This window comes from Leucopleurus acutus, assembly GCF_964270905.1.
Source record: "Leucopleurus acutus genome assembly, chromosome: 2".
NCBI classification, from domain to species: domain Eukaryota; kingdom Metazoa; phylum Chordata; class Mammalia; order Artiodactyla; family Delphinidae; genus Leucopleurus; species Leucopleurus acutus.
In genome coordinates this window covers 179,028,697-179,046,016 of record NC_139143.1, presented here as the reverse complement: position 1 = coordinate 179,046,016, position 17,320 = coordinate 179,028,697, and the positions used below count along the sequence as shown (strand labels likewise).

At 43.7% G+C, this 17,320-nt stretch overlaps 1 protein-coding gene across 4 annotated transcripts in view; it reads right to left on the bottom strand.

Moving 5' to 3' along the window:
- Nucleotides 1–17,320, bottom strand: part of UBR4 (ubiquitin protein ligase E3 component n-recognin 4) — a 127,375-nt gene that overhangs the window by 47,565 nt on the left and 62,490 nt on the right. For 2 of the 4 annotated variants that reach the window (XM_082832748.1, XM_082832749.1), the window contains exons 56-66: nucleotides 16,155–16,285; nucleotides 15,856–16,033; nucleotides 15,288–15,392; nucleotides 13,624–13,779; nucleotides 12,742–12,916; nucleotides 6,097–6,193; nucleotides 5,101–5,208; nucleotides 4,544–4,660; nucleotides 3,155–3,364; nucleotides 1,480–1,629; nucleotides 11–238 (exon numbers count right to left, since the gene is read on the bottom strand). In XM_082832748.1, the coding sequence (XP_082688874.1) occupies nucleotides 11–238; nucleotides 1,480–1,629; nucleotides 3,155–3,364; nucleotides 4,544–4,660; nucleotides 5,101–5,208; nucleotides 6,097–6,193; nucleotides 12,742–12,916; nucleotides 13,624–13,779; nucleotides 15,288–15,392; nucleotides 15,856–16,033; nucleotides 16,155–16,285 (1,655 nt within the window). The remainder of the gene's footprint in view (nucleotides 1–10; nucleotides 239–1,479; nucleotides 1,630–3,154; nucleotides 3,365–4,543; nucleotides 4,661–5,100; nucleotides 5,209–6,096; nucleotides 6,194–12,741; nucleotides 12,917–13,623; nucleotides 13,780–15,287; nucleotides 15,393–15,855; nucleotides 16,034–16,154; nucleotides 16,286–17,320) is intronic. The other 2 variants (XM_082832750.1, XM_082832751.1) reach the window with 2 other exon arrangements.

Below are 17,320 nucleotides of genomic sequence, written 5' to 3'. Positions count from 1 at the left end.
CCGGCCGTACCAGGCTGATGAGCGTGTCATATTGCAGGGCGGAGCCAGAGCTGGCTGTAACCACACTTGCCCGGAGGAAGATCCCCTGCTCCTCCAGCAGCTTCTTGATCCCGCGCACATGGGAGTCGAGGGTGTGCAAATCCCGGAGCTGGCGGTATTTCTCCTTTGACCCACAGATGAAGAGCAGAAGTTTGCGGACTTGCCGGCGCACAAATGGAGTTTGCTGGATCATCAGGTACTTGAGGGGAGAAACGACACAAAGAGTCAATGACTCTGGAACTGTATCTGTACCAGCCACAGCGCCTCGGGTTTTCATGAGCTGTTACTAAAAACTGGTAACACAGACCAAGCTACTTCCTTGCTGTCAAGCTAGGCCCTGGTGAGCTTTAGTATTCCTTACAAGGACCAGCAGAAAGAAAGGCACAGAAAGAAAAACGTCAAAAAGGGAAAAGGAGCAACATTCCTGCTACCGCTCGTGGAGTACTTAGGAATCTGTAGGAGGCTGGTCTGCACTCCAGCCCACCCAGAATGAATGCGTGAAGAAAAATAACATTCAGAATCTCTCTTTCAGGTAAAAGAGGTGGGGAAGAAGCTGCGCCGTTACATCTACATGACTTGAAATGGCTGTCTGGGGTTTGCTAACGTTATTCTTCCCAGAGTTAATCTCATGCTTGCTGTGCAGGTTATTCAGCCGTTTCCTCTCGGCTCCAAAGCCACCCCACCACACCCTGCTCTGTGCCGTCCAGTCCAGAACTAAAGCTAACTGCGCTGTTTCTTGCCGGCTGGTCCCCTCTTAGGTTCTGCCAGTGGGGAGCACTGGAGGGACACCAAAAGGCAGGAGGGAGAGAAGGGACTTGCTCCTTCCCACCTGCCTGCCGTCCTAGGAGCAGCCCTTCACCCTAGCGGCCTCCAGCATCTCTTCAACAGTCAGGGACAAACCAGGTCCGGGCGGTCCTGTTCACCGGCTTCTTTTAGAGCTTCCAGACTCCACCACATCACACCCCTTCCGGGCTCCTGAGGTGCGAGCAGCGGCAGCCCCTCCTCAGCTCCGCCGGCCTCTCCTCTGCACTCAGGGGGCTGCTGCTGCTGCTGCTTGCGGCTACCACCCCTGTGTTACCACAACGTTCCCTTTTTATCTTTGCGGTTCTTCGGTGGCTGCTTAACCAATTCTCTATATTAAAATCTCTCAGTTCATTTAACTAGTATACTTTCTGTTTGCCAGGCAGAGTCCAAACCATTAAACTTGTCCATTATCACCACAGGTGGGCGAAGGTAAGTGTAGAGAACCAAACACTAAAGCGGATGCTTGCTCTGACACACATCTTCCAGTTTCACCACACAGTACACTCTGGAGGGGCAAGACCTAAACGGTGGGAGGGACTCTGCTGGGGGAAATACCACATGATGGTTAGGATGCAAGGGAGCCACAAAGGCAGTCACAGCCGGTGTGTCCTCTCCTCGACTGGGACCTTCGCTTACCTCTGAGAGAAAGTAAAACCACGAATGATCGAAGACAGGAGGTGGGATTCGAGAATTGGTGTCAGCGATCTTTTTGATCTGGTATGGCAGCCTCAGTACCATCTCTGTGAGAAGCTGAGTATAGGCCTCAAACACGTCAGCAGCATGGCCCTGGGAGAAGGACATTTGTATAAGAACCTGTGATTGACAATTTCCCGACCACAGTTAGGAAAAAGGCTGGTCTATTGCTCACTAGGAGAACCTCACCCTGGAGATGGTAAATGGCACCTTTCAAAGCTGGAGCCTTCACCGACGGATAGTTCAGTTTACAAACCCAGGAAGACCCCAGGCTCCCGAGGGCAATTTCATTACATGCAAAGCTTATTGAGGAGGCAGATCTCACTGCTCTTTAAAGTTCTAACATTTCACTCTGGTTTTTGACACTGGATTGATTTTACTCTGCTTACACAAAAGTTAGAATAGGAAAAAATTGAAAAAACCGTAATGGAGAAGGATTTCTGACTTTCTATGAGATGTATTCCATTCCCTAGAACCAAAGCTTTCCATGACAACAAGAAACATTCGTGTAACCAAGGGGGTGTCAAAGATCACTAAACTCAGTCGAGGTCCTGGGCCCACACACAGAGGCAGGGGTACCGAGAGATTGAGGACAACGGAAACAACAGCTATCCTACAACCTGTGTGGTCCCCAGGAAGAGACTGTGAGAGTTTGGGGGCATGTGTCCCACATATTCAATCACCAGCTGTTTATCAGATCTATGTCAAGCACTGGGCGTGTGAAGAGAAATAAAATATGGTCTTTGCTGATAGTCTGGAGAGGAAGACTCCACATGTGTGCCCAGGGTGCTCTGGGACCCAGGGAAAGGCCATCTCGCTCAGACAGCAGAAAAGTGTGTTCTGGGGAAAGATCCAATACTTGAGCTGGGTCTTGAAGAAGGGCTAGGAGTTAACTAGACAGGGGAAGGAAGGGATGCAGAAGTAGAGGAAAAAATTTCTGAAGGGACAGCATGTACGCTGGGAGAGACACACAGATTAGCAGGGCTGCATGCAGGGGTGTTACAGTTGACAAAGTAGAGAGTTAAGTAGATAGCTGGATCGGCAAAGAACTTTTTGGCTGAAAAGTTATGGAAAACCACTAGAAGGTTATACAAAGAGAAGGACATGACCAGATTCACAATTTGTGCCCTGTTATACTCCCATACTATTCGAAGCAGTCCTGAGTATGCAATAAGCAGCACAGCTACCCCAGGCCATCTTGCTCCACTACGTGGACTCCTCCAATGGAACAGAAATGGTAATAATAATTAACATTTATTGAGCACTGCTATGTGCTAGGCACTGCGCTTTACAAACATCACCTCATCCAATGCTCACAACAACTCTATAAAGCAGATACTATGTGTATGCTCATTTTCCAGGTGTGCCAACTGAGGCTTACTAAGGTTAGATAGAACTTCTCCAAGTTTCATGGCTGGTAAGTGGGAACACTTGTTCCCGAGGGACATGTTCCCAGACTCACCTGACCAGAAAGCCCATCTTCTAAACTAGGGCATCCTGTAACAGCAGGGGGAGTATGTGACATCCTCGGCTCCTTCAGCGCTACTCACCGATACTGAAGAGGACAGTGCCCTAGATGAGGGACAGGAGTGGTTCACTGCCCGGGGAAGGACCTCACCTTCACATACTGGCGGAGGAAGAATGGGCTCATGTCAGGTGGGGATGACGTAGTATGTGGTTTCAGCAGCTGGCTGGTAGCCACAGGTTCCTCATCGTTCTGCTGGCTCTTCCAGTACTCCAGCAGGGACTTGAGCACGTGCAGGCAGTAGTCCACAGCACCAGAGCTCAGCAGGGCTGCTGCTGTGGCACTGGAGATGAGGGAAGATGACTGGGGAAAAACCAGGGAGAAGCTAAGAATGGCCTGTAGAACAGTGTGGCATTCAGCTGAGTGTTGGGGGTAGGAAACGCACTCACAACAGCCTTAGGAGAAGCTGTCATGGAACTGAGGGAGTCAGTCTCTTGAGTTAAAAGTTTCCCGACTAGGGGCTTCCCTGGTGGCGCATTGGTTGAGAGTCCGCCTGCCAATACAGGGGACATGGGTTTGTGCCCCGGTCCGGGAGGATCCCACATGCCACGGAGCGGCTGGGCCCGTGAGCCATGGCCGCTGAGCCTGCGCGTCCGGAGCCTGTGCTCCGCAACGGGAGAGGCCGCAACAGTGAGAGGCCCGCATACCGCAAAAACAAAACAAAAAATACGTTTCCCGACTAACTCAAACATTTCCCCCACTCTTCTGAACAGCAGCATGGTAAGAGAAAACAAAGGAACACCAGTTCCCAAATCTAATCTCCCTACACATATGTGCCAGAGGCCAAGGAGGCCAGGATTAGATAACCCTTCCACCTGCAGGGAAGAGTTTTCTCTTTCTCCTTGGGCAGCTAGAAAAGAAGCCCATTTATGTTAAAAAGAGAGAAAACTTTCCACTATAGGCACTTCTTTGCAGCCCCACCCTCCTAGTAGGGGCTCTTTCCATAGAACCAGCTTCCAAAGGAGATGGGGTGAGTGATCACATGAACAGAAAAGCGGGAGAAAAGCTACTGTAAATAAAACCATTAGGAGAGCCTGGCAAGCCCCAGCCACCCACACAGCTCAGAAGCTCATCAAGATTGGATGCAGTTCAGCCCCATTTCTACTTTCTCTGCTTTGTGTTAATCTCCTTTCCACCACACACCACTGCTTTCTCTCTGCTCTATTACCATACCTTATAGCAACATATAGGAGGGGAATCCTCTTAGCCACTCTGCGCCTTGCAGAACAGTCTCCTGCTTTTCAATAATGGAACTTCCAAACGCTTTAACCGCCCCCAGTGGAGGGATTGTTGGAAAAGATCAGAGCTTGGAAGGGACCCCGAGAAAGGTAGATGCTCTGCCCCTGAGCGGTGGCAGCTTAGAATGTTACTGCTCTCAAGCGACAATGGCCTGGCTCTAACAGAGGCCTCTGCCCACTGTCCGAGTGCCAACCAGACAATCCTCTTTCCTCTCCCCACACCCATTAGCCCAAAGCAAGATACCTCGCATATGGAAGACTTGGATCCGGATTTGGTCCTGGACATGAAGACACTCAGGAGTCTCATCACCACCAGGTGGACCTCATTCAGGGCACTGCGTTCGTTCTTCTTGGAGACGTCCTGGGGACAGAGGCGGAGCCCAGAAGACCACACTTACTTTAACCTTGAGGCGTCCTCTCAACAAGATTGCCTCACTTGGACTCAGAGACAAAACAAGCTCCAATGTACCTGTGGTCTATATGTGGATGATCTAGAGTCTGATACACCTAGGAAACCATGTTAAGATACAAACAACCAGTTCATTGTTTTCACCCTGTGGAGCTACAAAAGGTCTATGAGGGCAGGGACTTGGTCTTGTTCCTCATTTATAGCCAGAGCCAAAAGTATGCCAGGGCCAAAGCAGGCACTAAAAACGTTTCTGATGAATCAACACAACTGGAGCCCTCAGTGGAGGGTCACCCCTTGAAACTAGGTGAAGTTCCTCTAAGAGAGGAATGAAAAACTGAAAATTGATCTCAGCCAATCCCTGCCTCTCACACAGTATGACTCTCAAATTTCACCTTCTTATCCATGCCCAGTTCAGCAATAAGCTGGGAGAGCAGGTTGTCCAGGGCCCCCTTGTCTTTCTCATCTTCTCCATCCAGATCTGTAGTAAGCATCAGAATGACCTGGACATCAACAGAGAGATAAAAGATGAAAGCCAATTCCCTAAAGAACAACAATTCTAAACACAAGGTGTTTCAGAAGAAATCCCAGTCTTCCTGACTGCCCTGTCAATCATAACAATAATCCATGAAAAGGTTCTCTAAGTCCTAAGGTAACCAAAGTTGAAGTGTCCAGAGTCAGAATAGTCAAATTATGGCATATGCTACCCTTGGCATCACAGAAAATGTTCTGCAAAACTAATTGACTAGCCTACACTATACTATATCCAACCAAAGTGGCTTAAGAAATGGCACTGTGGTATTCTAATTAAAGAACAATTTTGCCTAAGATGAAGGCAGCTAGTGGGAGAACAGCTATCAGACGACACTCTACTACTAATATTAATAAAGAGTTACTAGGGCTTCCCTGGTGGTGCAGTGGTTGAGAGTCCGCCTGCCAATGCAGGCGACATAGGTTCGTGCCCCGGTCCAGGAAGATCCCACGTGCCGCGGAGCGGCTGGGCCCGTGAGCCATGGCCGCTGAGCCTGCATGCCCGGAGCCTGTGCTCCGCAACAGGAGAGGCCACAACAGTGAGAGGCCCGCGTACCGCAAAAAAAAAAAAAAAAAAAAAAAAAAGAGTTACTAGACACTAAGAATCTCTGGAGCAGACTTTTGTTCCTGGCTCTGTCAATAACTAGCTGGATGGCTGTAGAAAATTTTTAATTTCATTCTCTGATCCTCGGCCTTCTCATCTATAAAATGAAGGGCTGTAACTTGCAATTCAAAATTACATCCATTATTCTATGAGCTAATACCAAACCAAGTCTTACAGAGCCTCAGAAGGAGAGCTGTGAGCATGCTTAAGGATGGTCCAACTCTGATGGGACAGACCCAAGTGAACTGAGGGATACCTGCATGTATGGAATGGCCCGGACACCTCCAACACTTCGTAACTGGGGCAAAGTTTGCAGTAGTCTCTCCAACAGCATCAGGCGGACCATGTGCAGCCTAAAAGACCAGGGAAAATACATGAAACATGAGCTAATACACAAACACTAACCAGCTGAATATAGTTCTTTCCTCCTGCCACTGACGTAAATAAGGAAGCTACTTCTTAGGAACAATCCTAGCATTAAAAAAAAAAAAAAAAAACTGTTAAGACATGCCTTTGGTGTACCAGCAACATAGAAGGAAAAATCTCACTCTGTTAAAGTGGAGCAAAACTATTCCAAGATACAACTGATGGTACTGAAAACTTACTACAGGAAAGTTAAAATATTTCTCAAGCAACCAGGTCCTAGCTGTTCTCACTATTCAAACCAAACCTTCAATAGTAAGCTCTATGGCTTTTCCCAACACATGGCCCTATTCTGCCTCCAGGCATTATTTTCTGGAATTCTCCCGTCTACAAATTTTACATCATCCAATTGTATAGTGACCTAGCCCTTTTTTCTTGCTTCCCAAGTCCTTAGGAAGGCCAGTCACTGCTTTGCCCTCTCACAGCTTAGTCATCATTTTTCCTAGTATAAAATTCAATCTCAGCATCAATACTAGAACCGTGAGTTCTCCCATATATGCAGTTGGCCACTACCTAGCCTTCTTCATCTGCAGACATACAGCTGGGCTTCTGTAGTATAACAAATGTGTATTTCTGGATCTCTAGTGAATACGCTGATTCAAGAGGACCAAATGAAAATTAATTAGGGTCTTGTCAACAAGTGGGTTGGCAGTCTCACCTAACACAATCTTACACAGATTAACAGTGCATTTGCTAAATCAATTAATGGATTCACTCTCAAAATTAATAAACCATTTTGCTTCATTTTACTTTACGTGTGTAAGAAACCACATGCCTTCATATTTTTTAAGTGTGATTTTCATGCATTCCATATCCTAGCAGGTATCCAGAATATTTTCAGTATAATAAAAGTCTGAATGAAAATAGAGTCTTGAATAATAAATGACCATTGTTCTAAAAAGAACTTGAAGGAATGAGCTAAACAACCATCAGAATATAGTAATACACAAAAGCCCAGGCATGCATCTTCAAATAATTAGACCAGCTGTGTGAGGACTACAAATGAATAAAATTGCTCAGGAACAGATAAGGTACAAGTGATGAAAGGTGAGATGACAGCAGCAGCTTAATACTTTTAGGATAAAACATAACAAGTTCTGAGATGGATTAAAATCCTCAGATTTGGAGAACGTGCATGTGAATATATACAGAAAGGAAAGAGCCAACATAATGAGTAGAGTCTGGATCTGGACCAAGATCATGCCAGATTACTGACTTTTCACACTCTTAAGACACTAGTACTCTTGCCACTTAACAAAAAAATTAAACAGTGTACCAAAGTTACAATTCCCTCCTCGTGACAAAGTAAAACCAATTCAGTTACTCTATTATTTAAAACAATAAGTTACTTAACAATTCTTTAACTAACTTATTCCTGAAAAATACAGTTAACTTAAAACAACTTTAGAGAATTTCATTAGCAATATGGCTAGGTTACCTAAATTGACCCTCCAGCTAAAAACAAATGAAAATCCTAAAAAGATATAACAACATTTTCGAAATAATGAGTCTCAAGAAATTTCAAAGGATCGAAATCACATAGTATGTTCCCCAACCACAGTAAATTAAACTGTCAATCAATAATAGAAAAATAATTAGAAAATCCCCAAATGTTTGGAAATTTGGCAACGTATTTCTAAATAGCCCACGGGCCAAAGACTAAATTACAAAAGAATTTAGAAAACATTTTGAACTGAACAGCAATGAAAATACAACGTATAAAAATATGTGAGCTCCAGCCAAAGCAATGTTAAAGGGAATTTTAGAGAGAAATACATAGCTTCAAATATGTATTGAGAAAGAAAGGTTTAAAATCAATGATTTAACCTTCCATCTTACAAAGCTTAAAAAAACCCAGAAAATTATCCCCCCCCCCCCGCCAAAAATTAAGATACTAAAACAAAAAAGTTAGTAAGAAGAGAAAGGAAATAATCAAGAGTGGAAATGAAACAGAAAGTAGGCATACAACAGAGAAAAATCAAAGCCAAATGTTGGTTCTTTGTAAATAAAGTTGATAACTTCTGGCAAGACTGACTTTTTTGGGGAAAAATATTTGCTACCCATACTAGAAATGAAAAAAGGTATATCACTACAAATCCTAGACATTAAAAGGATGATAAGGTATATTATGAACAACTTTATGCCAGTAAAATGAATGAATTCCTCGAAAAGCACAACATACCAAAATTGACACGTGAAGAAACAGTAATAATTCTGTGTCATTTAAAGAATGAATCTATAGTTGAAAGTCTTCCCTTAGAGACCCAGGTGACTTCACAGCTAAATTTTTCCAAGAATTCAGACGAAATAAAACCAATCTTACACAAACTCTTGTAGAGAACAGAGAAATGGGAAACATGTCCTCACTTACTTTATGAGGCCAGAATAACATGAACACCGATACCTGACAAAAACACTTCAAAGAAGAAAAATTACAGGCCTAAATAAAATATCAGGAAATCAAACCCAGTGATGCAAAGGGTAAGACATCACGATCAGGTGTCCCCAGAAGGTTGGTTTGATAATGGAAAATATCAATTACTGTAATTTACAACCTTAAACAGAATAAAGGAGAAAAACATATAATCAACTAAGCGCCACAAAAGCAACTGGAAAGCTTCAGAAACCAACCCAAGATAAAATATCTCCCAGCAAACTACTAACAGAACTTAATTTGATAAAGAATATCCTAGAAGGGCTTCCCTGGTGGCGCAGTGGTTGAGGGTCCGCCTGCCGATGCAGGGGACACGGGTTCGTGCCCCGGTCCGGGAAGATCCCACATGCCGCGGAGCGGCTGGGCCCGTGAGCCATGGCCGCTGAGCCTGCGCGTCCGGAGCCTGTGCTCCGCAACGGGAGAGGCCACAACAGTGAGAGGCCCGCGTACCACACACACACACACACACAATTAAATAAAATAAATAAATAAATAAATAAAAAGAATATCCTAGGAAACCTTATAGTTAACATCACACTTCATGGTAAAATAGGAAACCTTTCCTCCTGTGTCTGGGAATGAGGTAAGGATTTCCACCATCACTACTTCTCTCCTACCCAATACAATAAAGCAAGAGAAAACAGTTAAAAAGTGTAAAGATTGAAGGGAAGAAAGTTGAATGTCATTATTTACAGGAGACAAGATTGTTCATGCAGAATCTGTGATAAGAATTAATCTAATTACCAAACCCATAATTAGGATTAATCTAATTATCAAAACCGATAATTAGAATTTAAGTGAATTTAGAAAGATCACAGAATACAAGGTCAAAATAAAAGCAATAATGAGCTCATCGGCAATCAAGAAATTATTAGGCCAGGAAATGAGTGAAGACAGAAATCCAGAGGGGTAAGCAGAGCCCTGAGACTGATTTCAGGGCATTCGAAAACTTGAGGCTATGATGCTCTAAAGGCAACTTGTACATCAGGGTGCTAGGACCTTACAAGGCGTCTGGACTAGGAAAAGACGCCTAGAATCTGCCCCAAGTGAGGAGAGTCTTCTAAGAGAATCTCATAAGAAAACACAGAAGGCTACACCCTGAGTTTAAAAGTAAACAAATATACCACTTCCCCCCGTACCACTTTTTCCCCATCCAGGAGTCTGCAAAAAAAATTAGCTGACTCAAATCCTGACGCTGAGACAAAAGGAGGAAAAAAAGAATCAGCTGCTGAAATATAGTCTAATCTATGTATCTTTTTCCTTTTGGTTAACACTTTTTGTGTCCTATTTAAGAAATCTTTGCCCACCCTAAGTTATGAAGATATTTTGTCTTCTAAAACCAGTACGGTGTTACTTTTTGTGTTTAAATCCATAGCAACTGATCTTTGTGTGTGATCAGGTCAAGACTCATTTTATTCCATATTAATTTCCAACCAACCTATTGCCATTGATTGAAAAGACCATCTTTCTTCCACTGTACAGAAGTCTCATCGTGTCATAAATCAGGTGACTATGTATGTGTGAATCTGTTTCTGAACCCTAGTCTGTTTCGTTAATCTATTTTGTCTATCCTTGCACCAATATCCCACTGTCTTACTGAGCACAGCTTTATAAGCTACAGTTGTGTGGTCCTCTAATTTTGTGGGTTTTCTTCTATATTGCCTTAGCTAATCTTAGTCCCTTGCTCTTCCAAATAAATGTTAGGATCAGCTTGTCAGTTTTGACACATATATAAAGCCAGCTAAGATTTGTGACTGGGATTATACTGAACCTGTATCACTGTTAAGACAATTGTTATCTTTATAATAATGAGTCTTTCAATCCATAACATGGTATATCCCTTCATCTATTTAGATCTTCTTTCATTCCTCTCAATTAGCTTTTATAGTTTTCAGTGTAGAAGTGTTATATATCTTCCAAACCTATAACTATGTATTTGACTTTTTCTGATGTCACTCAAATAAATCTTAGGAAACTATAAATAACTAAGCAGAGGAATTTAAAAAAGAAAGAAAAGAGTTATTAAGATACATGAAGAGAATATGATGGTCTAACATCTACTGAAGTCCCAGAGAGAGAAATAACAGAAAATGAGGCAGAAGCAATGCCCAATGAGATTAATGAATGAGAAGTTTCTAGAATTAATAAAAGACACTAACCCAAACATTCAAGCAGAACAAATGTAAAGAAATCCATCCTAAACCTATCCTAGTAAAACTACAAATAACAGTGACAAGATAAAGACCTTAAAAGCAGCAGTAAAGACATTGTTTTCAAAGAAGCAATAATTGTAACAGCAGGTGACATCTCATTGGCAATAATGATGGATACCATTTTCAATTCTGGGAGGATAAAACCATCAACACAAAATTGTATACCCATCAAAAATACATCCACAAAATGTAAGCTAAATAAAGACATTTCCAGACTAAGAAAACCTGAGATTTTGAAACCAGGGGACCTCCCCTAAAGGAAAATCTAAATGACATACTTCAAGAAGGAAATGATCCTAGATGGAAGGTCTGAGATGCACAAAGAAAACATGGGCATAGAAAGTGGTAAACATGTGAGCAAATCTAAACAGACACTGACTACGTAAATTATATAAAAGAGCAATAATATCTTGAAAGCTTTAAAAAGACTTTTCTGAAAACACAAATATAATTGCTTAAATTGATAAGAATGAGCAAAGTATTCTAAGGTACTCATTCAGAAAGAAGATATAGCTCTTAGTTAACTTTAGTTTTGGTTAAGTATGCATGTTGAAGTGATTAGTATAACTACTAAAAGACTGGAAACAGAGTGAACGACCTCCAAACTTGCAAAGTTGGGGCAGGGGGGAATGAGAAAAGAGCAAATCAACCCAACAAGAGGGCTACAAAGAAAAAGAAACAAGCAGAACAAATAAGAAGCACAAAATAAATTCAAATATATCAGTAATTAACATTAGTTATAAACGAACTTAACTGTTCCAATTAAAAAGCAAAGGTAGACTGGATTAAAAATATTTTGAAAAATAAACTTCAAAGAACCAAAAATCACAAAGATCACATTATCTGAACACATGGAATTAACCTAGAAATCACATGAAGAGGAAAAAAAAAGATTAAGTAGAAAATGCCTTTTAGGTTAAGCAGTTAAGAAACAAATCCCATCAAAATATCATCAGTTAACTGAGCCAGAGGTCATCTTCCCCAAAGGGATGCTGCAAGAGTTTAAGTGGAAGGACACAGGGAATAGAGGAAACACTCACTCATGCTCTCCCAAAATGTCTCCGATCCCTGACTGTTCAGTTACCTCTTTTTCTGATAGAAATCATTCAGTTCAAAATACTGATTTCTGCACTAATGCAATAACTATGGGCCTCACCAAATTTAACAAACATTGTATCACGAGTATATTCTTAGGTTTCTTTCCTTCCTCCTCTTCTATTTCTCTAGTCACCTCTTGGTTAAGAATGCATTCCTCCACCAATCCAGTACCAAACACCACCAGAATTTCTTCAGGGGCCTGGATTAGGAATTTATGGATTACTTTCAATATGCCAAATGCCCCACCACTGGTATTTCTAGTCATAAACTTGTATTTGCTGTTTGATCTCTCTATTACCTAATAAACATGCTGAACAAGCAGTTATTTCTAGTATTTACTTAATCACTATCACTTTTGAGCCCAGAACAGTGTCACTTGTAAAGAGAATGCTACAAAATGAGTGTATGGTTAATGATGAAACAAGAAAGATTTGACTAAGGAGGATACGTGTTTTTACGACAATCCCTTTACTAAGGGATATAGGGGGGCCCTACGCGAAGAACCACTTTGTATTCTCTCTGCAATTGATTTGATGAAATTCTAATTAGGACCAGAAGACAGACCTAGTACACTTCTTAAGGTTTTTACACTGTTTCACGGGTCTATTACCTTTACATTTCAAAAGAAATAAACTGTTATCACCACTCCACCTCCTGCAACTGATCCATCATCCTATTCCTGAAACATTCTCCCCTAGGAAAGCCTCTTGAGTGCAAGTGGCCAGCTCCTGACCTGTTGCTAGCATGGACATCTCCTTCCCCTTCCCCTTCTCCTTCTCCCTCGGAGCCATCTCCTTCCTGATGTCCGGTGGTGGTGCTGATGGCGCCAGTGCTTGAACTGACACTTCCTGGTCCAGCCGGATGCCCCTCTGCTGTGGCATCACCATAAGCACTGCTCCGGCCAGATACTAGAGGGAAATGGTTTAAAAAGTGCAAATCAACTCCCAAAGCACAGTGGGATCCAGTGCATTCTGAAGTCAGCAATTACCTGATGGTAGCTTTAGAAGATTTTTTTCTTCTGTGTGAAGGTCAATAAGGATTGAATTCACGATTTCGGCCCCACAGGACTAAATGACTAAATGACTCTTCTGGGTACCCAAAGAACAGAAGATCCACCCACAAGAACAATTAATCTCAACTGAGGATAAATTTCCATCTCATACTCCAGAAGAAACATATACTGATTTGGGAATCTCAAAATTATCAGCTACTCTGTATCTCTTCCACAAAAAATTTTCATATCCAATTTTTAAGCAGAGACTGATTTTTGAGATCAAACCAAAATGGCTTGTCATGCTTTCTCATTCTAGAATCCCAACCCCCACCAGCTAGTACAGATGGCCTGCTATATTAATATACCAGATCATTAACAATGGGACTGCCCAAAATCTCTTCCCCAACAGAAGAAGCAAAAACCACCGTAGGACTGATTTCAAAGTCATACCATAATTGTTTTCAATTAATCATGATTTGGGATTATGTATGTCATTTCTTTCTTCCACTAACAGATAATTAAACTTCCCCTTGCTGAAACCAATCCTAGGGCCCAGGCAGGGATTTCTATTTTGTCCCCACCCTCTCTGCCCAAGGATATCAGGACCTCCAGCCACATTACCACTGTGCTCGCCAGCCACCGAGTCCACTGCACTTCCCCCACTCTCCGAGCCCACACTACCACCGTGGTCAGCAGGGGAGGTCCGAAGGGTGGAACCATCAGTTGCTGCTGTGCTGCCCTCGTCGTCTGAGGCTGGAGCTGAGAGAGTAACGAGAGCTGTTACAGGTAAAAACCCCTCTTCGGGGCAAAAGCATCAAACTACATAGTGCAGAAGACACAATGCAGTTTATACATCCTGTTGTCAAAGAGAAAAGGGAAGGATTTGCTTTGCTGGTTAATCACTAACAGGAACAAACACTATACATGGTGCATTGCAAACAGTACTTAGACAGAAGTGAAAACCCAGTTCACTGGGCATTTCCTTCGCTGTTACATCACAGTGCAAGTAAAACAGTGCAGAGATTCAAGCAGAATCTGTGACGTGGACACTCGGTTTTCTAGCTAAAATGCTTCACGGTCACCATAGTCTAGGTGTTACTGACACCTGCTGAGACTGGAAAATAGCCATTACCATTCAAAAGCATAGATTCTGAATTTTCATGAGATTTGTTTTGCAATCGATTTATGCTTATGCTAGGAAATCATGAGCTCTCAAATCAACCCTGTCTGTTTTTTTAATCAGATGGTCCAGAGGGGAGCTCATTCGGAAATTTCAAACTTCCTAATCATCCTCATCAGATGCTAATAACGAAGCAAGGAAATTCCCCAGAGACAGCCACAGCATCCAGGATCAGGGCTGAGCTGAGACAGGAGGAAAATGCTGGATGAGATACATGGGGGAGAAAAGCCAAGACAGCCACAGAGCACAGTAGGAACATAACTGGCACAGCACAACAGTGACCCCCAAGCCTGAAATGACAGCAACTGAAGAGACCTAAGGAAAGCAACAAGCCATGACAGCAGGCGAGAGGGGACAGCCAGTTTCTCCCTTTCTTATCTATCCAAGATAAAACGCCCAAAACAAAAAAACAAAGAAAAAAAAGAAACAAATAGAGGGACACATCAGTCTGAAAACTCTCAATCAACCCTTAAATTACTCAGGGGCTGATTTTCCAGTAGATTGTTCAGATGTTCCATCCTTCTCTATTTGGTCCAACTCTCCGCTCAGGACATATTTTTTTTCTTATCAGATTAGGAAAAGTGATTGAAAGTACACACAAAATGAGGTCTGAAGATTTCCTATGCATTTGAATTGTCCATAAAAACCCTACCCACCAAGCTCAGATCCCACGCTGACCTGAAGTGTAACTCAGCTTCTTGTAGGTTCACTTTTATTTGCAAATGAAGAGAAAAAAGTTAAAAGGTTTGAGCTCCATTTCTTGTCTCCCTTTTGAAACTGTCTAAAATGTTAGAACTCTGGTGAAGAACCCTGAAAGCTGTGATTTAAGCTCTAAAGCCGATCAACCTGCAAGCTGTTCTCTTGGCCTTTCCTTGGGGAATTAGCTGAAGCCAGGCAGCATGCAAAGTGTAGGGAAGCAGAGCCATGAATGCCTTTGCCAAGCTGCATCACTATGCCTTCCACACCCGCATTTCTAAAGCAAAGGCACAAGCAGGAAGTCCAGGATGGCCTGTCAAAGCAGCTGCCCATTACACTCTCACAGCGTCGGAAACGAGGCCTGAGGGTCCTGGGGCCCTGAGCCGCGCTCCTTGCTGTGGACAGTTACCTGATGCTGTGGTGTCAGAGAGGGTTCCTGCGTCCAGAGAGGAAGAGCTGGGTGCCTGGCCGGACAGCCCCAGGCTCTGCAGGCCCAGGGCACTGCTGCTGCTGCCTGGGAAACAAGTGGAGAGTGAGCACAGCATCCCCTCCAGACCCCATCCACAGCGCCGCTTGGCCACCTGCTGCCCTCAGGAGTCTAAACTCACCAGCGTGTGACCCCCTTTGGCCTAGAGGAAGTTACTCAACAGCCATTGCTGTCCACCCACCAAATTTAGTTACAGAGATGGTGGAAGCCTTCCTTCAGCTCAGGCAGGACACAGGCTGGAGGAATCTAACAGATTTGGGAGGAAACAATCCAAAAGACCAAACTAACAGAAACTATGAGATTGGCTCCCAGACTAAAAATCCCACCGTGATCCCTCTCACTCTCCACCTGTATCTCTGAACAGCTCTCACCCAGATCAACCTCTCCCCAAATCTGGGGACGAGCTAAGTCAGCTGGATATCAGTAACTGCCAAACCCTCTTTCCTGTGCAAGGCCAACGGGCCACTGTGTTCCTGGCATTGCCTTCTACCTTGCTGGTCCTGCTGCAGGCTCAGGGCAATGGCTAGTTCAACCATGGTCTCATCATCTGCATCAGGCGGGATGTCCAGCATGGGGGGGAAGCCCTCTGCGCCTGCCAGCAGGGCCTCCAGGGGAGAGGGGTTGCCATTGTTGACATTTTCAGCTGTCTCCAGGACCATCGACTCAGACTGCAGAGAGAAAGCTCTGTCAGTGTCCCGTGGTAAACGGCAGCTTGTGGAAGTCCACTGAATAAGAGCTAGAGGAGAGTTCTGAGGCTCCTCCTCCCCTCTCCTGCTGCCAGAGACTCACCACCATCTCAAAATCTCCATGGTCCACCTCACTCTGTTCCTGGCTTTCCTGACGGATGTGACCACCATTCGGGATCCCTGACGACTGCATTTTCTCATCTGCGTCATCATCGTCATCATCATCCTTGTCTCCTGAGTCAAAGAAACCCCAGTCACCTGAAGGTGCGTGCTCTTTCCTCCCTCGGCGTGTGGTAAGATAAGCTATTACACAGCAAACAAAAACCAAGACAAGCAAGCTACCAGCTAGTGCCCTGCGCTTTAGAGATAAATTCCAGGGAGCCGTGCCTGGCCTTGTTCTCCTGCTTCCTGGACCTAGCAGGATCTGGGAAGGTGGGGCTGGCAGTGACAGCCTGCTCCACTTAGGAGAAGTCTTTTCCAGCTGATGAAGGAAAACAAAAACAAAAACGCTTGGATTCCATAAAGCAGAAAAATCTAAGACCAGCAGGTCCCATGAACTTGTGCCAACCCTCAAGAGACCTGGACAAGACAGGGAAAATAATACAATTGAGATGTTTCTCTATTATCTATCATGGCAGCTTGGAGTGTTATCTTACTTTTTTTCCCCCAAAACAACTGGGTCAGTGAGATTTTCACACTACATAATCATTAAGAGAAGAACCAATTGTGATGTGAAACCATCGAATGAAAGCTGGTTCTTTCAGCACAGCACTACAGGTCCTACCCGGACCAGCTTCTGTATGAAGGGGAAAAGCCTTCTAAAAAGGGAGAAGCCCAGGTTAGACTCCTAATTATCAGAAAAGGATGGAGACCTTGCCTTCCACTCAATGGGCTGAAAAAGTATGTGGATATGACCTTAACTGGAAACATAAGCTATCCGGACTCTAGCTTCTCCACAGAGAAAAGATGCACAAACTGTTGCCTGACTCATCAAAAGCTTAAGATGAATGATACTCAAGGAAGGTTGTCTGAAGGTCGTGAAGCTGCATGCGCTCCTCTAAACCTGCACCGGACCACACAGTAGCCACAGCCACTAGTTACAATGTGGCTAGTCCACATGGAGATGTGATGTTAGCGTATATAGTATGCACTAGATTTTTTTTATTATTGGAGTATAATTGCTTTACAATGTTGTTAGTTTCTGCTATACAATGAAGTGAATCAGCTGTATGTATACCTACATCCCCTCCTTCTTGGACCTCCCTCCCA